The 22,018-nt window shown below is 37.6% G+C and overlaps 3 protein-coding genes across 4 annotated transcripts in view; 2 read left to right on the top strand and 1 right to left on the bottom strand.

Moving 5' to 3' along the window:
• Positions 1 to 6,623, top strand: part of LOC139941139 (prominin-1-A-like) — a 47,475-nt gene extending 40,852 nt beyond the window's left edge. For both annotated transcript variants that reach the window (XM_071937588.1, XM_071937587.1), the window contains exons 21-25: positions 54 to 122; positions 988 to 1,077; positions 3,048 to 3,166; positions 3,470 to 3,504; positions 5,883 to 6,623. In XM_071937588.1, coding sequence (XP_071793689.1) covers positions 54 to 122; positions 988 to 1,077; positions 3,048 to 3,166; positions 3,470 to 3,504; positions 5,883 to 5,887 — 318 coding nt within the window. In that variant the 3' untranslated portion in view covers positions 5,888 to 6,623. The remainder of the gene's footprint in view (positions 1 to 53; positions 123 to 987; positions 1,078 to 3,047; positions 3,167 to 3,469; positions 3,505 to 5,882) is intronic.
• A 159-nt stretch (positions 6,624 to 6,782) lies between these two features.
• LOC139941017 (uncharacterized) lies at positions 6,783 to 11,654 on the bottom strand. The gene is made up of 3 exons (XM_071937433.1): positions 11,527 to 11,654; positions 10,595 to 11,035; positions 6,783 to 10,141 (listed from the first exon to the last, which is right to left on the bottom strand). Exons 2-3 carry the CDS (start codon positions 11,018 to 11,020, stop codon positions 10,034 to 10,036), a joined length of 534 nt encoding a protein of 177 aa, XP_071793534.1. The 5' UTR covers positions 11,021 to 11,035; positions 11,527 to 11,654; the 3' UTR covers positions 6,783 to 10,033.
• Positions 11,655 to 12,189: 535 nt separating this feature from the next.
• LOC139940352 (F-box/WD repeat-containing protein 4-like) lies at positions 12,190 to 21,973 on the top strand. Its single transcript, XM_071936566.1, has 9 exons — positions 12,190 to 12,298; positions 13,449 to 13,786; positions 14,713 to 14,808; positions 15,012 to 15,194; positions 15,999 to 16,235; positions 16,761 to 16,826; positions 17,185 to 17,325; positions 18,163 to 18,304; positions 19,706 to 21,973. Exons 2-9 carry the CDS (start codon positions 13,581 to 13,583, stop codon positions 19,820 to 19,822), a joined length of 1,188 nt encoding a protein of 395 aa, XP_071792667.1. The 5' UTR covers positions 12,190 to 12,298; positions 13,449 to 13,580; the 3' UTR covers positions 19,823 to 21,973.
• The last annotated feature ends 45 nt before the right edge of the window (positions 21,974 to 22,018 follow it).

The raw sequence follows: 22,018 nt of genomic DNA, 5'->3' as shown, positions 1-22,018 counted from the left end.
TTTCCTTAAATAAATGTAATTTATCTGAAACATTTTCTTTCTTTTCTGCGCAGGAACTTACAGCATTCACCAACAGGATTCTAAACTATGCTGATCAGTATGTCTTGTATTTTCTTAAAGCGGTAAGTTATTCGTTTGATCTTAAATAGGTGTTGTGTAATGCATGTAAAGACCTCAGTGCTTTTATCATAAATAGAAGGGGTTCACCCTGGTGTTCCGGGTTTAGTTGGCAGCATATTGCACCACAGCACCTTGTAAACCATAACTTGGTGCTTTAAAGGATTAGGTTTCATACTTATAAACGTAGCGCCGCATACCTTGCTCGAAAATGACCCGAAGGGTTTGATAAAACACTATTAAAGGATTTTCAAAGTGTCCATAGATTTACATTAAACTTACAGGGTTTGAATATAATGATGGTGGAAAGCTTCCCTTCAAATATTACTCACTGAGGTGCTGTAGTTTTTGAGAAATGAGTAAAACAGTGTCATGAAAATACATTTGTAAATTATTAAAATAATTTTTTGTCTCATGAGACGCAAAATGATTTTCATGATATTGTTTTACTCATTTCCCCCAAAATACAGCACCTCAGCACGTAATATTTTCAGGGAAGCTTTCTACTATCATTAACTGTGTAAGTTTAGTGTAAATCGTGGACATTGTGTTTTTTGTCCTACAAAAGTTACATAGACCCTTCAAGAACCTAGTATTATTGTTATTAAAAACAAATTAATGAAATGTCTTAAACAAAAATATAGGATTCGAACTACCTTCAGCTGCTGGGCAATCTCAATGGGCTAGTTGGTAAGACATTGCTCTAGAAATGCAAAGGTCTCGGGGGTTAAAATCTCACCTGAGTGATATGCCTACGTGATTTTTTTCACAGAACTCGAGAAAGTACCGAGTATACAGTGCTAACACACATCGTTGTAAGGAAGGGTAAACACCAAAATTAATAATGAAATGTCTGAAACCTTTTTACAGATTAACAATGAAGTTGGAGAATGTAAACCTATTGCTGATGTCTACGACTCACTGACGAAGCTAGTCTGCAACCAAGTAGTGGATTCATTCGTAAGTTTTTGTTTTCTTCAACGTAAAGGATCATAATAATAATAATAATAATAATGATAGTGATAGTGATAGTGATAGTGATAGTGATAGTGATAGTGATAGTGATAGTGATAGTGATAGTGATAGTGATAGTGATAGTGATAGTGATAGTGATAGTGATAGTGATAGTGATAGTGATAGTGATAGTGATAGTGATAGTGATAGTGATAGTGATAGTGATAGTGATAGTGATAGTGATAGTGATAGTGATAGTGATAGTGATAGTGATAGTGATAGTGATAGTGATAGTGATAGTGATAGTGATAGTGATAGTGATAGTGATAGTGATAGTGATAGTGATAGTGATAGTGATAGTGATAGTGATAGTGATAGTGATAGTGATAGTGATAGTGATAGTGATAGTGATAGTGATAGTGATAGTGATAGTGATAGTGATAGTGATAGTGATAGTGATAGTGATAGTGATAGTGATAGTGATAGTGATAGTGATAGTGATAGTGATAGTGATAGTGATAGTGATAGTGATAGTGATAGTGATAGTGATAGTGATAGTGATAGTGATAGTGATAGTGATAGTGATAGTGATAGTGATAGTGATAGTGATAGTGATAGTGATAGTGATAGTGATAGTGATAGTGATAGTGATAGTGATAGTGATAGTGATAGTGATAGTGATAGTGATAGTGATAGTGATAGTGATAGTGATAGTGATAGTGATAGTGATAGTGATAGTGATAGTGATAGTGATAGTGATAGTGATAGTGATAGTGATAGTGATAGTGATAGTGATAGTGATAGTGATAGTGATAGTGATAGTGATAGTGATAGTGATAGTGATAGTGATAGTGATAGTGATAGTGATAGTGATAGTGATAGTGATAGTGATAGTGATAGTGATAGTGATAGTGATAGTGATAGTGATAGTGATAGTGATAGTGATAGTGATAGTGATAGTGATAGTGATAGTGATAGTGATAGTGATAGTGATAGTGATAGTGATAGTGATAGTGATAGTGATAGTGATAGTGATAGTGATAGTGATAGTGATAGTGATAGTGATAGTGATAGTGATAGTGATAGTGATAGTGATAGTGATAGTGATAGTGATAGTGATAGTGATAGTGATAGTGATAGTGATAGTGATAGTGATAGTGATAGTGATAGTGATAGTGATAGTGATAGTGATAGTGATAGTGATAGTGATAGTGATAGTGATAGTGATAGTGATAGTGATAGTGATAGTGATAGTGATAGTGATAGTGATAGTGATAGTGATAGTGATAGTGATAGTGATAGTGATAGTGATAGTGATAGTGATAGTGATAGTGATAGTGATAGTGATAGTGATAGTGATAGTGATAGTGATAGTGATAGTGATAGTGATAGTGATAGTGATAGTGATAGTGATAGTGATAGTGATAGTGATAGTGATAGTGATAGTGATAGTGATAGTGATAGTGATAGTGATAGTGATAGTGATAGTGATAGTGATAGTGATAGTGATAGTGATAATAGGCATTTATAAGGCGCTCTTACACAGGGAACGACAGCTTAAATATTACTTTCTGAGGTGCTGTAGTTTTTGAGAAATGAGTAAAACAATTTCCCAACGAAAAAAAAATTCATCTCAGTGAGACGGAAATTATTTTAGCCTGTACAGCGAATTTAAGCTATGGTCCTTTCCTTTAGAAAAGATTGGTAATCTTTTGCAAATATTTCCACTTTTGAACCCCCGGTACAACGCGGAACGCACAATTTTCATCATTTTGGGAGTCAATTCCTTTTCATACATTTTGACTCTCAAGTAAGCGGACAGGATGGGTGCGTGTATAGTCCACTGCACATTGCGCAATGGGTCAATTCGCATATTGTGTTTTACCATTATTTTTGCAGGATGAAGAGTTGTTCTAAAACAAAATGATGACCCCTGATCTGTTGTCGTCTTATCTTCCTTTTATTTTTTTCCTTAGAATGGATTTTGGTTATCGCTGGGGTGGTGCATTATCTTCTTCATCCCGAGTATCGTATTTGCCGTCAAGCTTTCAAAGTTTTACAGACGGATGCGATTCTATGAGGATTACTACAACGCGTAAGTTTAGCGCTTGCAGTTTAGTTTTCTGTTTATCCATCCCAAATCCATATTTAGCATATAAAAAAATTGTTAAAGTCACAAGACACCTTTGTTGATGATTTTGTCCGTCTCCTTACAACAAACAGGTTGTATTTTTTTGAATGTTGTGTACCGGTTCCAGAATAGATGTTTTAGAACCACACATATTGGTTCTAGCGCCTCACATACATATCGGTTCTAGAACTCCAAATATTCAGAAGACAGAATAAACATCAAATTTTATTACTTATGTGTGATATTTTGTTGTTTTGTTTATTACAGTCATGACATTGAAACGGTTCCAATGAAGGTATACGGTAAGTAAAACACCATTTTGTTTAACCAAGAACTCATCACAAAGAAATGCATCTTGTCGATCAACAATTTGTTTATTTTAATTAATTGTGCGCCTTGGGTTTCTCTATTGAGACAGATATGTGCGCTTTGTAAGTTTATAATTATTTATTTATTATTTATTAATAAAAAAAACACACAATCCATATCTGCCTAAGCAAAGGATTTCCCATAGAACACAAACGCTGAGCAAGAAGTTATTGTCTTTCTTTGTACTCGCACTATACCTATAGACCCATTTCACCTGACGTCATCATCAGAAAAATCTTGCATGCGCCATACTGGTGGGCAATTTCAATGTGCGTCTTCATATATAACTCTATGCATAGAGTTTGCTGTGCGTTATGCACTGAAGTGCGATATGCACATTTTAGGCGACGCGGCGTTAATACACGTAAACCTAACTGCCCACCAACATGGTGAGCGTGGCATTGGTTGTTGCGCGAGATACGCGTGCATGGGGTCAATACTTGAAATATGAGATGAGAAAAATGGCAAAATGTACATCACATTAAAAAGAATAAGGTGCTCTTTCCAACTGTTCACAGTTTGTTGGGATATGTTTATATCCAAGACAGTAAATAATAAACCTTTATTGTATTAGACAGTAAATAATAAACCTTTATTGTATTAAACAGTAAATAATAAACCTTTATTGTAATGCAGTAATAGTTGCTCCATGGGCTTAGGCAGTAACTGTGTTATGTACAGTGACCAGTCAAGCAGATATGGGTTAAGAATAAACTATAAATAGTAGTAGAGTGTCATGGCTGAGTGGTTAAGAGCATTGAATTCAAGTACTGGTGCTAATTCACCGGAGTGTGGGTTCGAATCCCGGTCGTGACACTTGTGTCCTTGAGCAAGATACTTTACTATAATTGCTTCTCTTCACCCAGGGGTATAAATCCTGCAAGGGTAGAGGTTGATTTTGTGTATGAAAAAAATCATCTGAGCGCCACGGCAGCTCAGGCTGTATACTCCCAAGGGGCTGAGAAACATTAGGGATGTTATTGGCCCTATGACCAGGGCACTAATGTAAAGCGCATTGATACCGTTTATTGTGAAATGCGCTATATAAGAACTGGTTATTATTAGGTGTTCGGGCCAACAGCCCGGAACACCTCTTATTTTTGTTCGTTTTTTTTATTTTATTGATACTTCTTCTTCTTCTTCTGTATGTCCCTTGTCCCCTAACAGAAACATCTTTCTAAACATCGTATGAACTTGAAACTTCACAAATAGTTAGATATTCATTAGGAGAAGAAATCATGTGAGTTACGTCATGATGACGTCATCAATTCTTGAGTTATGAATATTCAAAGTTTATTAATTCAAAAAATCATAAATTTTGATCTACATGAGGGATTCTTACAATCGAAACGTCATCGGAATCGTCATTGAAAACTCCGTAAACGCCCCACAGACATGACCCCATTTCGATGTTGTCTTCCGGCTCAAAAAAGAGGTTGAAAATTTCAAAATTGGTATGTGCATAAACATTGCACGTAGGCATACACACAACGTGTAGTGTATTAGCGGTGCAGCAGAGTCACGCTCCAGTGATCATCCATAGAGCGCGAAAAAGCTTCATGAAGAATAGTCTTCGTTCAAGGCGGTTAAAACATACATGCCCCTTACAGTCTTTTCTACAGTCGTCAATATTTCCTAAGTGCATATTTCCTAAACTACATAAGCTATTTTGACAATCTATACATCATATGAAAGGGCTTTACGTACTTTACAGAAATTTATATGTTGGTGAACTTTCGTTGACCTGTTGACCTGTTTAAACCGGAAGTGACTGTGAAATGATTTGAAAGTGCGTTGCTTATTGCCTTTTAGGTTGAAATATCCTTTGATGCTTTACCATCACAGCATACAAGTCTGGCAAAGTTCTGGTTTAAAACAAATATTACCGATGACATCACCAAACATACACTTTTACTAGAGTAATCATGTTGTTTTGACAGTTTTTGCAATTTGAATCATTTATTACAAATCTTGAGAACAAAACAAGGTGTAATATTTGTTTTTTAATCCAGGCTTTTACTCCCGGAAACCGAACACCTTGAGTTTGTTCACAAACTCTCAATCTCTAGTTATTGTTATTATTATTATTAGTAAACTTGCGGGTACAACCATGTAATAATTCTCTTTTGGAGTGTTGGCTCTGAAAAGAGCTGGTTTGGTCTCGAGGTTTCAAACAGTTTACTCTGCTCATCTTCAGGAGAAAGCAGATAACCAGATGTTTCCCGATTTAGACCTAAACAAAATTTAGAAAACATGTGTACAAATGTAATACGACATATTTACAATCTATAACTGTTTGTTTCACCCATAGAGTGAAGACCTATCGACCCGTTCCAGCAACTCTGAAGATAAGCATCTGATCTTTGACCTGTACGGTTCTTATTTCTTGAAGGACAAGTTTATTTTTCCAAACGCATAAACACTTTCGGTTCCATACACTTGCCTTTTCTGTCGCAAATAAGATGATATATTTTTTAATAAATTAAATATTTCTAAGATTTTTTAATGGTTGTATTGCTTCAGGCTGTCGCTCTCAAACAAAGGTTTTGAGAAAACAGGGAGACCGCAAACATAGGACGAGATAGCTCAGTTGGTAGAGCGCCGGCAAATTAAGGTCGTTGAAAAAGTTTATATCTTGTTATTTTATGGCTACCAACAACAAATAGTGCCAAGTTATTATAAATTACCCCACCATAGTGGCACTTATTATTGTTCTTTTTAAAAGTACATTACAAATAGTTGTGCATTTGTATCGTTAAATAATTTTAGTGGTATCCAAGGTTTGTTAGTGAACGACTCACACAGGAAATATATGTAAATAATGGACGTCAATCTTAACAAGTAGAAACCAATATTAAGTAAGAAAGGTGCCATCGTTTTGCTGGACACATTTCCTGACAAATTTCAGAGGTGCATGTAAGCTTCCCTCATATAAAGAGGCCTTGTTATGATTTTGTACATAGAAAACTTTTGTGGTTAAAGGAACACGTTGCCTTGGATCGGTCGAGTTGGTCTTTGAAAAGCGTTTGTAACCGTTTGTTATATAATGTATATGGGTAGAAAGATGTTGTAAAAGTAGAATACAATGATCCACACAAACTTGCCTCGAAATTGCACGGTTTTCCTAATACCTCGTCGACTAACACGGTCGGCCATTTATGGGAGTCAAAATTTTGACTCCCATAAATGGCTGACCATGTATAGTTCGCACAGTAAAAGGAAAACAATGCAATTTTGAGTGATACTTGTGTGGATCATTGTATTCTACTTTTAAAACATCTTTCCAACCATATACATTTTATAAAAAACCTGGTTACAAACGCTTTTAATGGACCAACTCGTTCGATCCAAGGTAATGTGTTCCTTTAAAGTCAACCCAGAAATTGTTTTTAACATGTTAGTTTTTAACCCTATTTATAATTGTGTATTTTTATACATTTTTTTTCCCGGCTGCATGCTTAAGTTCACATTGATGAGGTAATCTTGTCTTGCCAAAAAGTTATTTGTAGGAGGGTTGGTCGTAGCCTATTGGCAAGGCCTTCGTGGCTTAGACAGATGTTCCTGCCGCTAAGCGACTGGAATCACATACTAGTGGAGATGCCACAGGGGCCTGTTCAAATTTTCCTGGGGGAGCAAAATTTCAAACCTATCAAAAGCGATTAGAGCAGCAAACATTAAACTATTATGCATTGTGATTGGTTAACCTGTTAGCTGTTTTCCTAATTGCATATATAAATCATGAATCTGTAGGAATAATTCAACAGACAAAAAATTGGAAAAAGCTTAAAGGATTCGCTTCTCTCGCATATGGTCTCAACTTCTCCATGCTTGGTAGCTACACATCTTTGCCTGAGCCACGATAGCCTCGAGAAAAAGCTAGGGTGATCAAAATGAACATAAAGCCCCTGTGCACAATTTATTTTCATATTTTTTTTATGTTTGCACACAATTTTCTTTTCTTGGTGCTGAAAAAAGGAAATTTTTAATCTTAACTAAATTTCACAATTTATATGTATTTAACTTATTCAGATAAGTTTTACTTAGCGCTATTTTTTTTACATTGCGCATTTCCCCCACAAACTTAGTTTTACAGTTTTACAAAATGTACGTGCAATACATGTCATCCATCACTGATGGTTGATCAAGTACAAAAGGTTTAGAAAAGAACTTTCAATACTTAAAATATTGATATTGAAGTTGAATTTATCCTTAAGAAGATGTAAAAAAGAATCCTTATTTAATTTTATTTTAAATTGAAACCCTCATACTTATGGTGTGATTTTCCAGAGAGTTGACCCACCATTTGAAATCTTTTAATTTCACAGGTTGTATAAGATGGCATAACTGTGCACAGGGCAAACACTTAAATACCGTGCATTCAAATTATTGTATTAGTTAGCTTTTATCCAGGGCTCAAATTTAGGGGGAAACCCACAAAACTGCAGCCGTCGATTTCACCAAACTCTTCCTAACTTAGGATTAATCTTAGGAATTGGGACGTGTTAAATTCTGTATCCGAAGACGTTAGGGCGCATCGAACTCATCCTAAGTTAGGACGGGTTACTTGTTCTAACTCGAGATAGGATTAATCCTAGCGTTTCGTGAAAGCGGCTGCAGGGCTTGTTTATTTACTGGACCAGCGTATATTTCTACAAGACCAGAATGTACAATGTAACAAGAGAAAACTTTCTGCACAGTTTAAATGTACCATTTTAACTACTCTTTATTTGAACATACACTGAGAGGAATATCTCATTTATTGTATTTTAAAGAACTAAGTATGTTTTAAAACTCAGCATAACTGAAAGATAATTACCAGCCAACAATGAACATCATTTTTTAATATACTGCTACACAGTGAGGTACTTGTAGTCATTGAAAAACACAAGAACGCTGAACTTGTCAAGTCCTGATACTGGCCTGGGCCCAATTTCATAAAGCCTGTAAGCACAAAAATGTGCTTAGCAAGAAATTTCTTCCTTGATATAAACAGGATTACCAACCAAATTTCCATTTGTTGCACATTGCTTGTTACTGGTATTCAGCTTTTGCTTGCTTATCCTGAAAATCATGTGGAAATTTGGTTGGTAATCCTGTTTTTATCAAGGAAGAAAAGTTTATGCTAAGCAAATGTTTGTGCTTACAGGCTTTATGAACTTGGGCCCTGGGCTAAAATCACTGGCCTCGAGCCTGTGGTCCCTAGTATCAAATACCAGGCTGACAAAGTGTATATAATTCAAAACCCACAGTGGATGATATTGAATGGTCAGACAGTAGGAGGGGTGACTCTGTACTGTGTAAATTTATTAGCATTCACCTAGGCCAGCACAGTTTATATATCATGTGAAACCACCATGGTACATAATAATGAAATTATGCATCTTATAAAACATCAAGTTTTTGCAGGTAAAAAGCTTATATTTTTATGTCGCCTGTACACAGTATTTAGATACGTCGTGCCTTATTTTTCATAAAAACAAATAACTGCATTAAATTTCGAGGTATTTATACTATATACATAACAAGTTTTATTCAGTTAACAGTTTAGTAGATTATTACAGAATTCAAATAATATAAAATTTGTTGAACACAACAATTGCACCAATAATATTAAATAAAGGCCTCAAGAAAATGTATTTTAATAAATAGTTTAATTGCGTTTCAATTATTGTAGGACTGCAGATAAATCTTTGTAGACAGGGCAAAATTTCATAAAGTCTGTCAGCACAAAACTTGCTAAGCAAAGAAAAGTGTTACTTAACAGAAACAGATTACCTGCCAAAAATCCAATATGTTTACACTGTTGTGGTTGGTTACCCACTTAATATTTGCTTAGCAAAGAAATTTACTTGGCTAGTATTTTCTGCTAAACAGCTTTATAAAACTGGATGCTTTTCAGGTTGCTTTCTCGGTTTCAAGTGTGCTCTTGAAGTTTGACAAGCCAAAACTATATGTTATTTTATCTTTAACTTTGATTAGCTCAAAGATACATTTTGTACAACAAGGGTGTTTTTTCTTTCATTATTATCTTGCAACTTCTTGAGTCCAAATTTTCATAGGCTTGTTATTTTATGCATATGTTGGGACACCATAAGTGAGAATACAGGGCCCAATTTCATGGCTCTGCTTACCGCTGAATTCTGCGCTTACGATCACGATTCCCCGCTTACGTGCAAGCGCCGAATTTCTGCGCTAGCCTTGTAAGCGTAGAAAGCTTGGTAACGTGGAGTACGCACGTGCAGAAGCCAAATTTCGCCACTAACCCGTGAAATATGCTTGCCGTAAGCACAGAATTCCCTGCTTCTGTAAGCGCCGATTCTGTGCCATGAAATTGGGCCCTGGTCTTTACTCTTTGAAAGTAACCAAATATGTTGAGTGCCTTGAAAAGCAGCTGCTATGAAATTGGGTCAAGAGCATTGAGGCATTTGCTTGCCTTGCCTCCGTGAAGTATCTGGCCTGGATTTACTGCTCACTAGACCCCATGAGAGATTGCTCTCTTTCCCTGAGTAATGACATAGCCTTCTGCATCTTTGCTATGTCTTTCAAGACACTTTGCCTGACTGATGAAGTCTGTGTGTAAAGAAGGAAAAGGGGTGTCAGTTGTCAGATTTAAAATCATCAGAAATGTTCCCTGTTTAATTATAATAAATAAAGGCAGTGCATATATTGTGTGGGTACACAGTAAAGTGGGACCTGCACCATTTACGACTATTCCCTTCTAAACAAAATATTGAGGAGGGGGGGTAGTTAAACCATCAATTAAATGAAGGAGTAAACGGCATTTCATAAAAAATAAGAAAACTGTTATTTCCTTTGATCTAAAAAAGAAAGACAATCTTAGTGGGGATTTGAATGCGAAAAAAATTAGTTGATTGATGAGCGGGAGGCATTCCACTGACGACGCAGCAATCATTGGCTGAAAAATCCCTGAAATGCAAAATATGAAAAATAGAAATGCAAAAAATCCCTGAAATGCAAGATATGATTTGTATGCAAATTAGTTATCAATTCAGATTCACAAACCTTTTTCTTTTTCATGCTTCTTTTGCAATTTTGATCTTGTTTTGGGCATACTTGTTCTGCTCGCCCATTCTTGGTTGTTGTCAGAAAGTTCACTGGGGAACTTTGGAACTCGTAAACATCATCGGGCGCTTTTTGACTTTCATCCCGCAGAAAGATCCCGTCATGTCCACTAAGTGAGGACTCCAGAAGATTATCTGCTGCAGGTCCAGCCACCAGCTCATCGGTCGTATCGTCGGAGTTGGGAATAACATTTATTATCAAAGATGATGAAATGTTTGCCGTTGGTTTCTCTAGAGTCGGATTTATTCTCACCGCCAAGTTCTCCGTCTCTGAACTCGGCTTCTCCATCAGCGGAGCATTTGAGTTTTTTCCACGTTTTGCTTTCAGTTTCAGAGGAGGCACAAATGCTTTTTTGTTCTTGCCCATGTTGATGTCAAATTGCTGTTTTCAGGAAAACCAGTAGTGACCAGCAGTGTGAATTGTGAAGTGAAAATGTGGAGAAGAAACATACATGGAACTTATTAGAAATCAAATGTCATGTACCTGGTGCTCTAGGTTTTAATTTCAGTTAAATTTATTCATTTTATTTCAAATATTAATTTCAATTTTCACCTGCAATCATTATCTTATATGCAGCATAGACCCTACAATTAGTTACAAAAATACACTAATAAAAGCAGGATGCAGACAAGGAGACAAAAGCTGACCAACAAAACAGTTAAACAAAATAAGATTAGATAGCCCACTTTGTGTGGCTAATAATAAAGAGAAGGTGGCTTTACAGATGCCACACTCCCGGTGATGGAGGATTTCAAAATCTCCTCAACGACAGAAAAAAAAGACAAAATTGTTGGGCATTGAATTAAAAAATAATTTCTTTGACTTTTTGTGAAAAATACACAAGAATTAAGAAACAGAAAAATAAATCGTACCTAGGCCTTTTGCTAACAAACTGGTCTTCTGAAGCTGGAAGAAAGTGTAGCACAGGACAAACAAGGAAAAAGTACCCAAAGAAATTGATTGAAACCAACAAAGTTGTTGTGTGTAAGAAAAGTGTAAAAACTTTTTTAATTCAGCGCCTTGTCGAAAGAGGGCAGCATTACCGCGCCTAACCTACGCCTCAGTCGCTGGCAAGCAGGAAGTACAGTTATTGGATTGCATATTATTATTTTACATTCCATTTTACAACTTTTCTTTTGACGGTTTTTCTTCTGGCTGCTAGTATATTAGTTAACGGCCTTGGCCAGAATCATTTAAGCCCAAACTGAAGGCTTGAAACGCTGCACCCCCACCCCCCCCCCAATAAAAAAAAACTTTCTTTTAAAACCTAAACAAAATGTTGTGTTTGCCTTTGATTCACTGTCTGCAGCCACTATCTGTCTTTAAAAACGTAATAAAAAAATATTTTTTTAAAAATTAATTGATAAGTTTGGTCATAGAGCAAGGAATTTTGGGTCAAATTGCCAAAACATTTTGTGACAGGACCACTGAAATCGACTTACAAAAGAGTCAATATAAAAAATAACGACTTGTATTCAGACTATCATGCAGAGTTGCCGCGAGAGGGCGCCGGCATGTCATAACATCAGTTTGGACGATCATAACATTGCAAAACAAACTGAAATATGTGTCCACATAATCTGTTTGAAATGATCGCAAGAACCCTTTTCACAGCTTCTAAATAACACGGCTCTTCTTGTTTAGGTAAGGTCTAAGGTCTAAGGTCTTTTTTTACTTCCTTCATACATTATTGAATTTCAGGACATTTCCCCACATGTTTTTAACGCTAAAAGTTTGGTCATCTTTTTTCTTGGTTGAATTGAATTGGATTGTGTGTGTGTGTTTGTATGGAGTCGTTTGTATTTGAATGGCTACTCCCATTGGAGCCCATTTCATTTGGTTGTTGTTTTGTTTAGCTGACCTTCAGTCAAGGGAACTCGGCAAACTCCCTCAAGGGGATATAAACGCCAAGCTGGCAACAGCCAATCTAGATCTCTCTCATACATTTACAAACATTGGTTTAATTTAACGTCTATGATTATGAATGATTAATGATTATGAACTGCACCCACTAACTAGTTGCGATATTCGTAACCCTCCTCCCAACGACCGGAGGAAGGTTACCTTATCGCAACTAGATTCTAGAACTATATACACAAATCAAGAAATTGTGATTCAGTAACTAGACGACAATATTTATTCTAGTCATTGTGAAATCAGCGGTTAGCTGGGGCATTCGAACCCACAACCTTGTGATTGCAAGTCCTGCAGTCTAACCACTTGACCACGGTGACATTTGAATTGTAGGCGCTGTCCTCCGAGTTTAAATATTAGTTTAGTAACTATTTATTTACGGCTTGTCAATATGTTCAGGGATTTTGTTAAGTCTTTTATTATTAAAACAAAATTAAGTCTTGGAAGCTGGATGCTCCTGACCCGAGTCCTATCCCGAGGATTGTCTGATAGATTTCTTTATTGATGTAGTGTAACCATGGTAACAGTGAGCTCTGATTATCTTGGCCCAGTGTAGTTGCGATAACGTAACCCTCCTCCCGTCGTCTGGAGGCCTCCTCCTGCCGTTTGGAGGCCTCCATTGATAAAAAATAGTTGCGGGTGCTGCAATCAAAACCCTTGAAATTGATCCTCCTGACTGTCGGTTTTCAAAACTAGCTTTACATAGCTCAGTAATGTAGTAAGCAAAATCAGCATTTTGCGCTTATATTCTTATATTGACATCTCGCACTCTCAATGAATTCTGGGTGAGGTCAAAGGTAATACAGGATAATAGGGCTTACTGGAAAGAAAAACAATCAAATCTAACTTAAAAAGTAAATATTGTTATTTTCCACTGCAGTTGGTTTGATGAGGGGTGAGGAGAACGTAAGAAGACGTCTGTTATTGCTACGGACATCATCAGGTGGAAATGACAGCTGTCGCATTTGTAGACAGATTGTAGGAGGTCAAGATTTCTTTTTGTGAGACTAAAATGGCGGGTTTTCTTGACTTACCCGATGAAGTACTTTTGTATATCCTGAGTTTGCTAAGAATATCAGAGATTGGTTGCATTGCCCAACTAAGCAGAAGGCTCAACGCACTGATTGGTCAAGATGCTGCATGGCGACCAATCAGCAGACAGCTTATCAATATTCAGGAGGATAAAAAAACAAGAGAAAACTGTGGCCACAAAATTGGGTAAGTAAACATTTTAAATTGGTGCATATCTAACTTCGAAACAACATCTCCAAGCAGCTGGCTTTCCAAAATAACACTGGGAAGACTTGGCCAAGGAGAGGCTCACATGGTGTTTAATCACCAAGCAAGAGGAGGGCTGCGTCAACTGAAGAAGCCAGTGCACAAGCTGCAGAGATCAGGAGTATGCGGGGTCACAAGAGAGTGGTAATTGCCTTTGTGCCCCCTGGTCATTGCCTTGGTGCCCTTCATAGAAAATTACAATTTCCTCATTGGTGCCCTTTACTGAGGAGAAAATGTCTTTGTGCCCTTGCCCCTTTTCAACAATGAAGCATGCATGCCTTGGCTCAATTTCACAAAGGAATAAAATCCAACTACAATTGCTTCTCTCCACCCAGGGGTAAATGGGTACCTGTGAGGGTAGAGATGGTTCTTGTGATTGGTTTAGCCTTTAGCCATGTAGCGCATATTAATGTTGCACAGGCTGTATACTCCCCAGGGAGCTGAGATGGTTTAAGGAATGATTTAAGGCCCAGTGACCAGGGGTTATAATGTCGGAAGCGCTTTGAGACACCCTGTGAAAAAGCACTATATAAAAACCGTGTATTATTATTATTATCGCAAGACAAATTGTCAGTTTCACCATAGTGATTTGTATTGTGACATCACACCTTACTAAGCAACTATGATTGATTTGCAGTTAGGAATTAATCTTAGCCCAGGGGCATCATCAACTCAAACTCCGCAACTCGCCCCCAATAGTCATACATATTAGCGAGTGACAGGCTATGTATCAGCTCTGCTCAACTGTTGAATGCTTGACAGGTTTTTTTAAAATACATTTGTTGTAACAGACTGATTCTGTTGTTAAACATGTTCAAAGGTTTAGATGAAAAACAACTGTTTTTTTATTTTTTTATTTCTTTTAGACGCAGACAGAAGTCCTTGAAGGAAATGTGTAGGATCTCCCTCAACTGGACCAGAGGAAACAAAAAGGAAAATCTTCTTTATAAATTTAAAACTCGGTAAGTGGTTGGTAACAAATGCTGATTATTTGTAAACCCACTTCACTTTTGTGATCTCAAAAAGATTCTGAAAAAAAAACATGTTATTTTTTTTTCTTTTCCTGTAGCTAAACTTTTGTTGCAAGTATTGTTACTGTACTTTGTGAAATGGCCGAATAAGGAAGAATAATAATATTTATCTTTCTAATGATGCTTTCCTTCAGGTATTTACCCTGGCTACAACTAGACGGCCAACAATTGTACCTGAGTCAAGGGGAGAAAGTCCACAGTTTCCGACTCCATGATAATGGCAGTATATACAAGAAACCATTAGTTTCCTTCCATGGTCAGCTCAATGACGTCACACAGTTCGTTGTCAAGAAGGATAGACTTCTGACAGCAGGATGGTATGTTAGGGAGGGTCTCAAAAGTCTGGCATGTTCTAGGCGCAATAGAATGTTCTTATAGGCACACACGTTATTGTGTGTTTGTTTTTGAAGTATGAGACCAATTTCTTTTAGCACCATGCAATGGTTTACAAGGTGCTGTAGCACAATATGCAGCCAATCAAACCAGGAACATTCGGGCGAACCCCTTCCTTTTCCGATGAGTTTGATTGTCAAGAACAAGAATGTTTGAGTCACATTAACAAGAAAAACAAAGGAAAAAATACATATAAATAGTTAACTTGCAGGTACAACTATGTGTAAATCTCTTTTGTGTGAGTGTTGGCTCTGAGAGGAGCTGGTGTGGTCTTGACGATTCGAACAGTATACTCCGCTCGTGTCTTCAGGTAGAAGACAAGAAAGCAATCTTGAAATGGTATTTATGGAAAGCTCCTTTAAAGAAAGACGCTAGAACGAAACATCCTTTTTAATCTGACAACTAACACCCGTTATCTCTATGCTGGCTGCCCTTGGCAGATTTACTGCAAATAATTTGAATTACCAAAGTAAATACACCCACTGGTGAAAAGGATAAACATTTTCCTGAGTTTTTTTTATTTTTATTATTTTTTATTATTGGTTTATTAAAACACATTCAAACAACGCAGCTACAAGCTGAATTGAGTTTAAAATACAGAGATTCATAAAAAATCATTAAGAATTTTTGTGACGAAACTCAGAAAATCTTTAATGGAGCCTTCTCGTAAACTATCTTGAAACAGAGAATGAACAATGATTTGCATTCCTTTCACAATTTGTTCACAGTGACGCAAGGTTTCTCTTGTATAACAAGTACACTGGTGCCCTGTTGCACTGTTACCAGCCAGACGAGCAGCGTATATCAGGTTTAAATATCATGTGCGTGGACATGACGGACGACTTGATTGTCGGGGGAGTAAACGATAAATCAATCACCCTTTGGAGATGTAATTGCCAACAGCCGATGAGGTCCATCACCATGTCGGATACTGTCAGGTCACTGCGTACAAGTCCAAGCCAAAGGTTTGTTAACCCTCCTACTATTGGTACCATTTTCACATAGTGAGTTGACTGACCATTTGAAACCATTCAACTGCATGGGTTGAAATTGAAATTGAATTGGACTGTGTACAGAACCATCTGTGTACTGTGAAGATTCATTTACCCCACGTTATTTTAGTTTTAACTTTGTAAGTTGAACAAAGACAAATTGACTAGAGCGGGACTTGGACCAATGACCTCCTGATTAATATGTCGGCGCTCTACCAACTCAGTTATCTACATGTAGCCCTATGTTGGCGGTGTCCCTATTTTGTCAATATTGTTCGGGGGTACCAGTCAGAAGCCATGCAACCTGTAACTGTCATATAGCCAGGGATCACAACACAACCTAGGAAGCAGTAATAGAGGGATCACCTTTATGGGATGCGAATTTTCACAGGTCCTAGTCAATTTGTCTTTGTCCCCCCCCCCCCCTCCAAAAAAAAAACACAATCTCTTTAGTTGGCACTCATTTGACTTTGCATTTCTTTATTGTGTGATTTACAGATCTTTTGCAAGTGGCTCTTCAGCAGTAGCCGATAGACAACCGATAAAAATCTGGGATATAGAGAGGTGAGACAAAAGGCAAAATATCCCCTGAGGGAGGTATACATGTATCCCCATTTGGGATAGTTTATACCCAGTGAGCCATAACAACCGTTAAGGCATTGTCCGTGAAGAGATACCCATTTATATCTGCATTGGGAGATCAGGGTTCCAATCGGGGTAGAAGTGTATCCCAATTGAGATTTAAATCATACTCAGTGGGCCATTCCAATGTTTTAAAGGTATTTTCCCCTAAAGGTATACCAATTCATATCCACTGTGGGCAACCAATAACTGAAGCTCAAACCTGTCTTAAGTTGGGTTGCCAAAACACGCCCCAGATTTGTGACAGTTTCCATTTTGTTATCTGTTATTATATCCATAGTGGTAAACAGATTATGACGATTGGACGTAATTGGCGCCATGGTGCCGGTATACTACACATGCAATATGAGTCACCAGACACACTACTCTCCGCTGGTTATGATACCATTGTAAGAATGTGGGATCTCAGGACAAACTGTATGTAAGTATTTGCGTAAGCCACACCCTTGTATGCGAGTATTTTCAAAAGCCATGCCCCAATGCAAACCCAGGTACCGTTGTAACATACACATTTAGAATTGTGTATGGGTGTTCGCCGTGTTTGTAGTTCGCTGTAACTACCAAAAAGTTGCCCCAATTCATGTGGCGTAGCAACTGTCCCTATAGTCTGATGAATCCAAATTTATGAATCCAAATTTAAACTTGTGATCAAGCGTCATTGTACTCGACTTTCAAATCTAACTTGCCAAATGCTTATTGACTATCCCTGGTAGGCTACTTAGATGGGTTTTGAAACCTTTTGTAGATCAAGTTTTTGGCTATGGCATGAATCCCTACTAACTGTAAAAAAAAAAAAAATGAATGAAGATTTATTTTTGCTACCTGTAGAAAGTTAAGTTTAATTAACCATTAAGTTTTTGAGAGAAAAGTTAAAAATAACACAGCAATGTTTTCAGGAGAGTCGCATCGATTCATTGTAGATGCTAAAGTAATTTTTGGGGAATTGTTTTACTTATTAATTTCTGAAAAACTAAAGCACCTCAGCTAGTAAGGCCGTGTCCGAAACGGCTACTTCGGCTACAGCTACGGCTAGATCGCGCGCGTCTGCCTATTCTTCAACACTGGTAGACGCGCTGATCTAGACGTAGCTGTAGCCGAAGTCGTCGTTTCGGACACGGCCTAATATTTTAAGGGAAGCTTTCTACCATCATTATCTACAGTTAAACCATGTAAATTTAATGTAAATCTGAGACAAAATGTGTTTTAAGTGGTTGTTCCAGTGGCCTTATATTTATTCCTGTTTGATTTTTATCTGCAGATTACCGGTCATTGAATTGGAAGATCCACACGACTACACTGTGTACTGTATTCAGTCTGACGGCAAGTATCTGATCGCTAGTGGTACAGCGCTATGGGGTGTGGCCAGACTCTGGGATAAACGCATGAATAAAACATTACAGGTAAACATGCGTGTGGAACATTTCTTTTGGGAGGAGCGTTGGCTCTGAAAATAGGTCTACATGTTTCGTGCACTCTTGCTTGTCAGTCATTTTATTATTATCTTCTTAGGTATGTGTGTGATAAAAGGCTATGGAATTCCATATGTAATACTTCAAGATGGCAGCATGATGACATTAGTTAGTTCCAACACCCTGGTCATGTTAGTAAGCTTGGGCGATATCGATTTATTTTATTCACGATATATCGCCGACATTACATCGCGATATTCGATATAATCGCGATTAATTAAATTTGACATCATCAGTCTTCAAACTCAAAGTGAAAGTTGTAGAAGAGACGGTCATAGCATAAGAGAGGTGTTCTAATGACCTATTCTTCTGGTTTTACTCCAAATCTATGGGGTGCAAGATGTCTCAGCTAGCAAATACTACGCGATATTTAATCGATATCGCGATTTATCGCGACTATTGCGATATATCGCGATATATCGATATTTCGATTAAAACCAAATCCATCCGATATCAAAAACGTTTCCAAATTAATATCGCGATATTCGATAATATCGTGATATCGCCCAAGCTTACATGTTAGTGTATTTTCCTAATGCTCACCCTGAATCCCTAGTTCTCACGGTTTTCGGAACATATGGTTGTAAAATGTAGCACTCACAATGACATCAATGCATTAGGTCCATCAATGATTGCCAGCATATTGCGCCACAGCACCCTGTAAACCATGGTGCTGTGCAAAAGGAGTAGTTCGCATTGGTGTTCCTGGTTTAATTGGCTGCATATGGCACCACAGCACCTTGTAAACCAAATACATCGTGCTGTGCAAAAGGAGTATAATTCCAACGTAGCCCCACCTACCTTGAAGGAAAATACTGTATGTTGAAGTGCCTTAAACGTCACTGAATACGCGCGCTATAAAAAAAAATAAGAAGCCACTTTTATAATTAAGAGGTTATTAAAGGAACACGTTGCCTTGGATCAGTCGAGTTGGTCTTTGAAAAGCATTTGCAACCGTTTGTTAAAAAATGCATATGGTTTGAAAGATATTTTAAAAGTAGAATATAATGATCCACACAAGTATCACTCGAAATTGCTTGGTTTTCCTTTATCCTCGTCGACAAACACGGTCGGATGGGAGTCAAAATTTTGACTCCCATAAATGGCAGACCATTAGTTCGCAAAGTAAAGGGAAAACCATGCAATTTCGAGGCAAATGTGTGTGGATCATTGTATTATACTTTTAAAACATCTTTCTAACCATATGCATTCTTTAACAACTGGTTACAAACGCTTTTCAAAGACCAACTCGACCGACCCAAGGCAACGTGTTCCTTTAGACCAACACGACAGCTTAATTAAATTTTTGTTTTCTTCTGATTTACTTCACAGAGTTTCTTCGTCGGGCGAGGGAGCAATAGTCCAGTCTATAGCCTTCAGTTTAACACTACTCACATGTATGTTGCCTTATCAAACTCACTCAGGGCTTTGAGTTTCACTGGGAGGTGATACACGGAGTTAACTTTTGGTGACAATACCTTGCACTCAGGAAAATTACAGCTGGAAACAGGTGCTCCTCCAGCATCGCGCCAAACCAAACAATCAAATTAAGTACTTGAACAATTTAGAGTGTATCTGAAAGTCAAAACAGTGTGGCCCTGTAGACCATGTGAACTTTGTTTACAATAAGTGTGACCTTGTACATTCTTTGAGTATTCTGGCAGGCAAGATACTACAATGGTCCCATGGGAAAGTTGACATTTGGTGTCAAAATTTCCACATAAAACCAAAAGTTATGAAAGTAAAAGCTGGACAAGTTTTGAGATGTGCCCCCTTTCATCATATCAACAGTTGATAAGAATTGGACAGTGCAATCTCCATAAAATATAAGATTTTATGTTTTCTTCCATTGAGCTGTGTACAAATCGTGCCTGCAGGAAGTCCAGGCTTGGTGGCTCTTTTGTAAACAAGTGATGTCACAGGTCACATCGTCTATATGGGGGGGGGGGGGGGGGGACAGAATCTCTGGCGGACCGATTTCTGTGGGACACCTAACCTACCGATTCTCAATTGATGAAAACAACCATACTCGCTGTGGCTCATCTTAATCTTAGTTGGGCAGACCCCTGGCCCAACTTTGGTGCACATGCTTTAAAATTGGGGATAACTGCATACATGTATCATCAATTGGTGAAAGTCTTTTAACTTGTACTTTCTTCTCAATTGAAAATGTGAATGTCCAAGTACATGTATTTATATTGGGCTTTTAGGGAAAACTAAAAATCAATTGGGAACTTTGTTTTTAAATTTTGAGATTTTAGCTTTGAAAATATTAATTATTTATTCTTGTATTTATAAAAGAAAATATTTAAAAAGAGTAAACTTATTTACAGTTATTTAAATTAAGAGGTTGAAAAGTGTTGCTATGATATCATATTACAGGTTGAAATAGTTAATTTAGAAATTAAAAACACAGTGGAGGATATTGAATGGTCATAGTAGGCCTGCGCCCTTAACCAGGGACCCGTGTTTGCACCGCTCGTGTGAAAGGGGCTTTAGTTAGACTTGTGGACAAGTCGTTAATGGTCCCACGCGATGAGATAGTTGAGTTGTGGCCGTGCTATGGTGAGATCACTGCTCTCCCGCGAACTGCTGGTTACCGACTTCGGGACAGTAGTCGTGACAGCAGAAGTAGAATACCGCAGGAATCGCGGGGAGAGTCGGAACGCTATCACCGCGACAGACATTTAACGACTTGTCCACAAGTCTAGGCTTTTGTAGATGCATTCACCACATGATGTCATATTGTAGGCTGGAATAGTGCATCTATCATTCAATCTTCACGGTGGGTGATATTATACAAATATTGAGTGGCACAGAGTGGAATGGGAGGAATATTATCACAAGGTAAAATTTGGACTGTTCCATTTCACTCGGCTTCACCTCGTGAAATGGAACAATCCAAATTTACCGAGCGATAATATTCCTCTCATTCCACAAATTAGAGCCACTCAATATTCGTTTATATAACTGACACATAGATCCTTGTCATTTGATGTTTTTTAAAAGTATAACATGAAAAATAACACAAATTACTGACAACAAAAAATCATATACAACAATGCACAAATTGGATCACAACCTTTTGCACAGGTGCTCCTTTGTTTTAGCAGCGGCGCGGCGGCGCTGTACTGCTCAAAAATATTGGGAACAAGGATGATCCTAACTGTTGAATGGGAAATGCTACTCCCAATGGGCGAATAGGTCTTTTCGATTGCCGGTGCAGATGGGAGTAATAGTGAATGTCACGTGAAGTAAGTTCCACCAATCAAATGACAAGGATCTGTATGTCAGTTATATAATGAATGATATGACAGTTGGGGGGTTGACTGTGTACCGACATCTCTAAATGGGTTTGGGTGGTTCTGAAAAGAACCATTGGTTTCAACTCTACATTTCGATCAGTATGCTCTGATCATCTTCGGGAGAACGAAGAAAAATCATATTGCAGGCCAACAGTTTTGTTTGCCGCTCCAAACCACAGTGGAGCAGGACAATATTGAATGGTCATAGAGTACAAGGGTTACATGTATAATACTTGATTGTTTTTTGGGTGAGTCAAGTTTTTTTCAATAAATAAGCATGGAAGTTTTCTGCAAAAGTGTTTTAAAATATTTGGTCCAAGAAGTTGAATAACTTTATCCT

Source organism: Asterias amurensis, chromosome 8 (genome assembly GCF_032118995.1).
Source record: "Asterias amurensis chromosome 8, ASM3211899v1".
Classification (NCBI taxonomy): Eukaryota; Metazoa; Echinodermata; class Asteroidea; order Forcipulatida; family Asteriidae; genus Asterias; species Asterias amurensis.
This window is presented reverse-complemented; position numbering and strand designations above follow the sequence as displayed.

Excerpts from the sequence above, each read along its gene's own strand:
- LOC139941017 (XM_071937433.1), bottom strand. The coding sequence starts at position 11,020 with ATGGGCAAGAACAAAAAAGCATTTGTGCCTCCTCTGAAACTGAAAGCA. Across the intron at positions 10,142-10,594 it reads GAAGCATGAAAAAGAAAAAG|ACTTCATCAGTCAGGCAAAG; the intron begins GTTTGTGAATCT and ends CTTTACACACAG.
- LOC139940352 (XM_071936566.1), top strand. The coding sequence starts at position 13,581 with ATGGCGGGTTTTCTTGACTTACCCGATGAAGTACTTTTGTATATCCTG. Across the intron at positions 13,787-14,712 it reads AACTGTGGCCACAAAATTGG|ACGCAGACAGAAGTCCTTGA; the intron begins GTAAGTAAACAT and ends TATTTCTTTTAG. Across the intron at positions 17,326-18,162 it reads GATCTCAGGACAAACTGTAT|ATTACCGGTCATTGAATTGG; the intron begins GTAAGTATTTGC and ends TTTTATCTGCAG.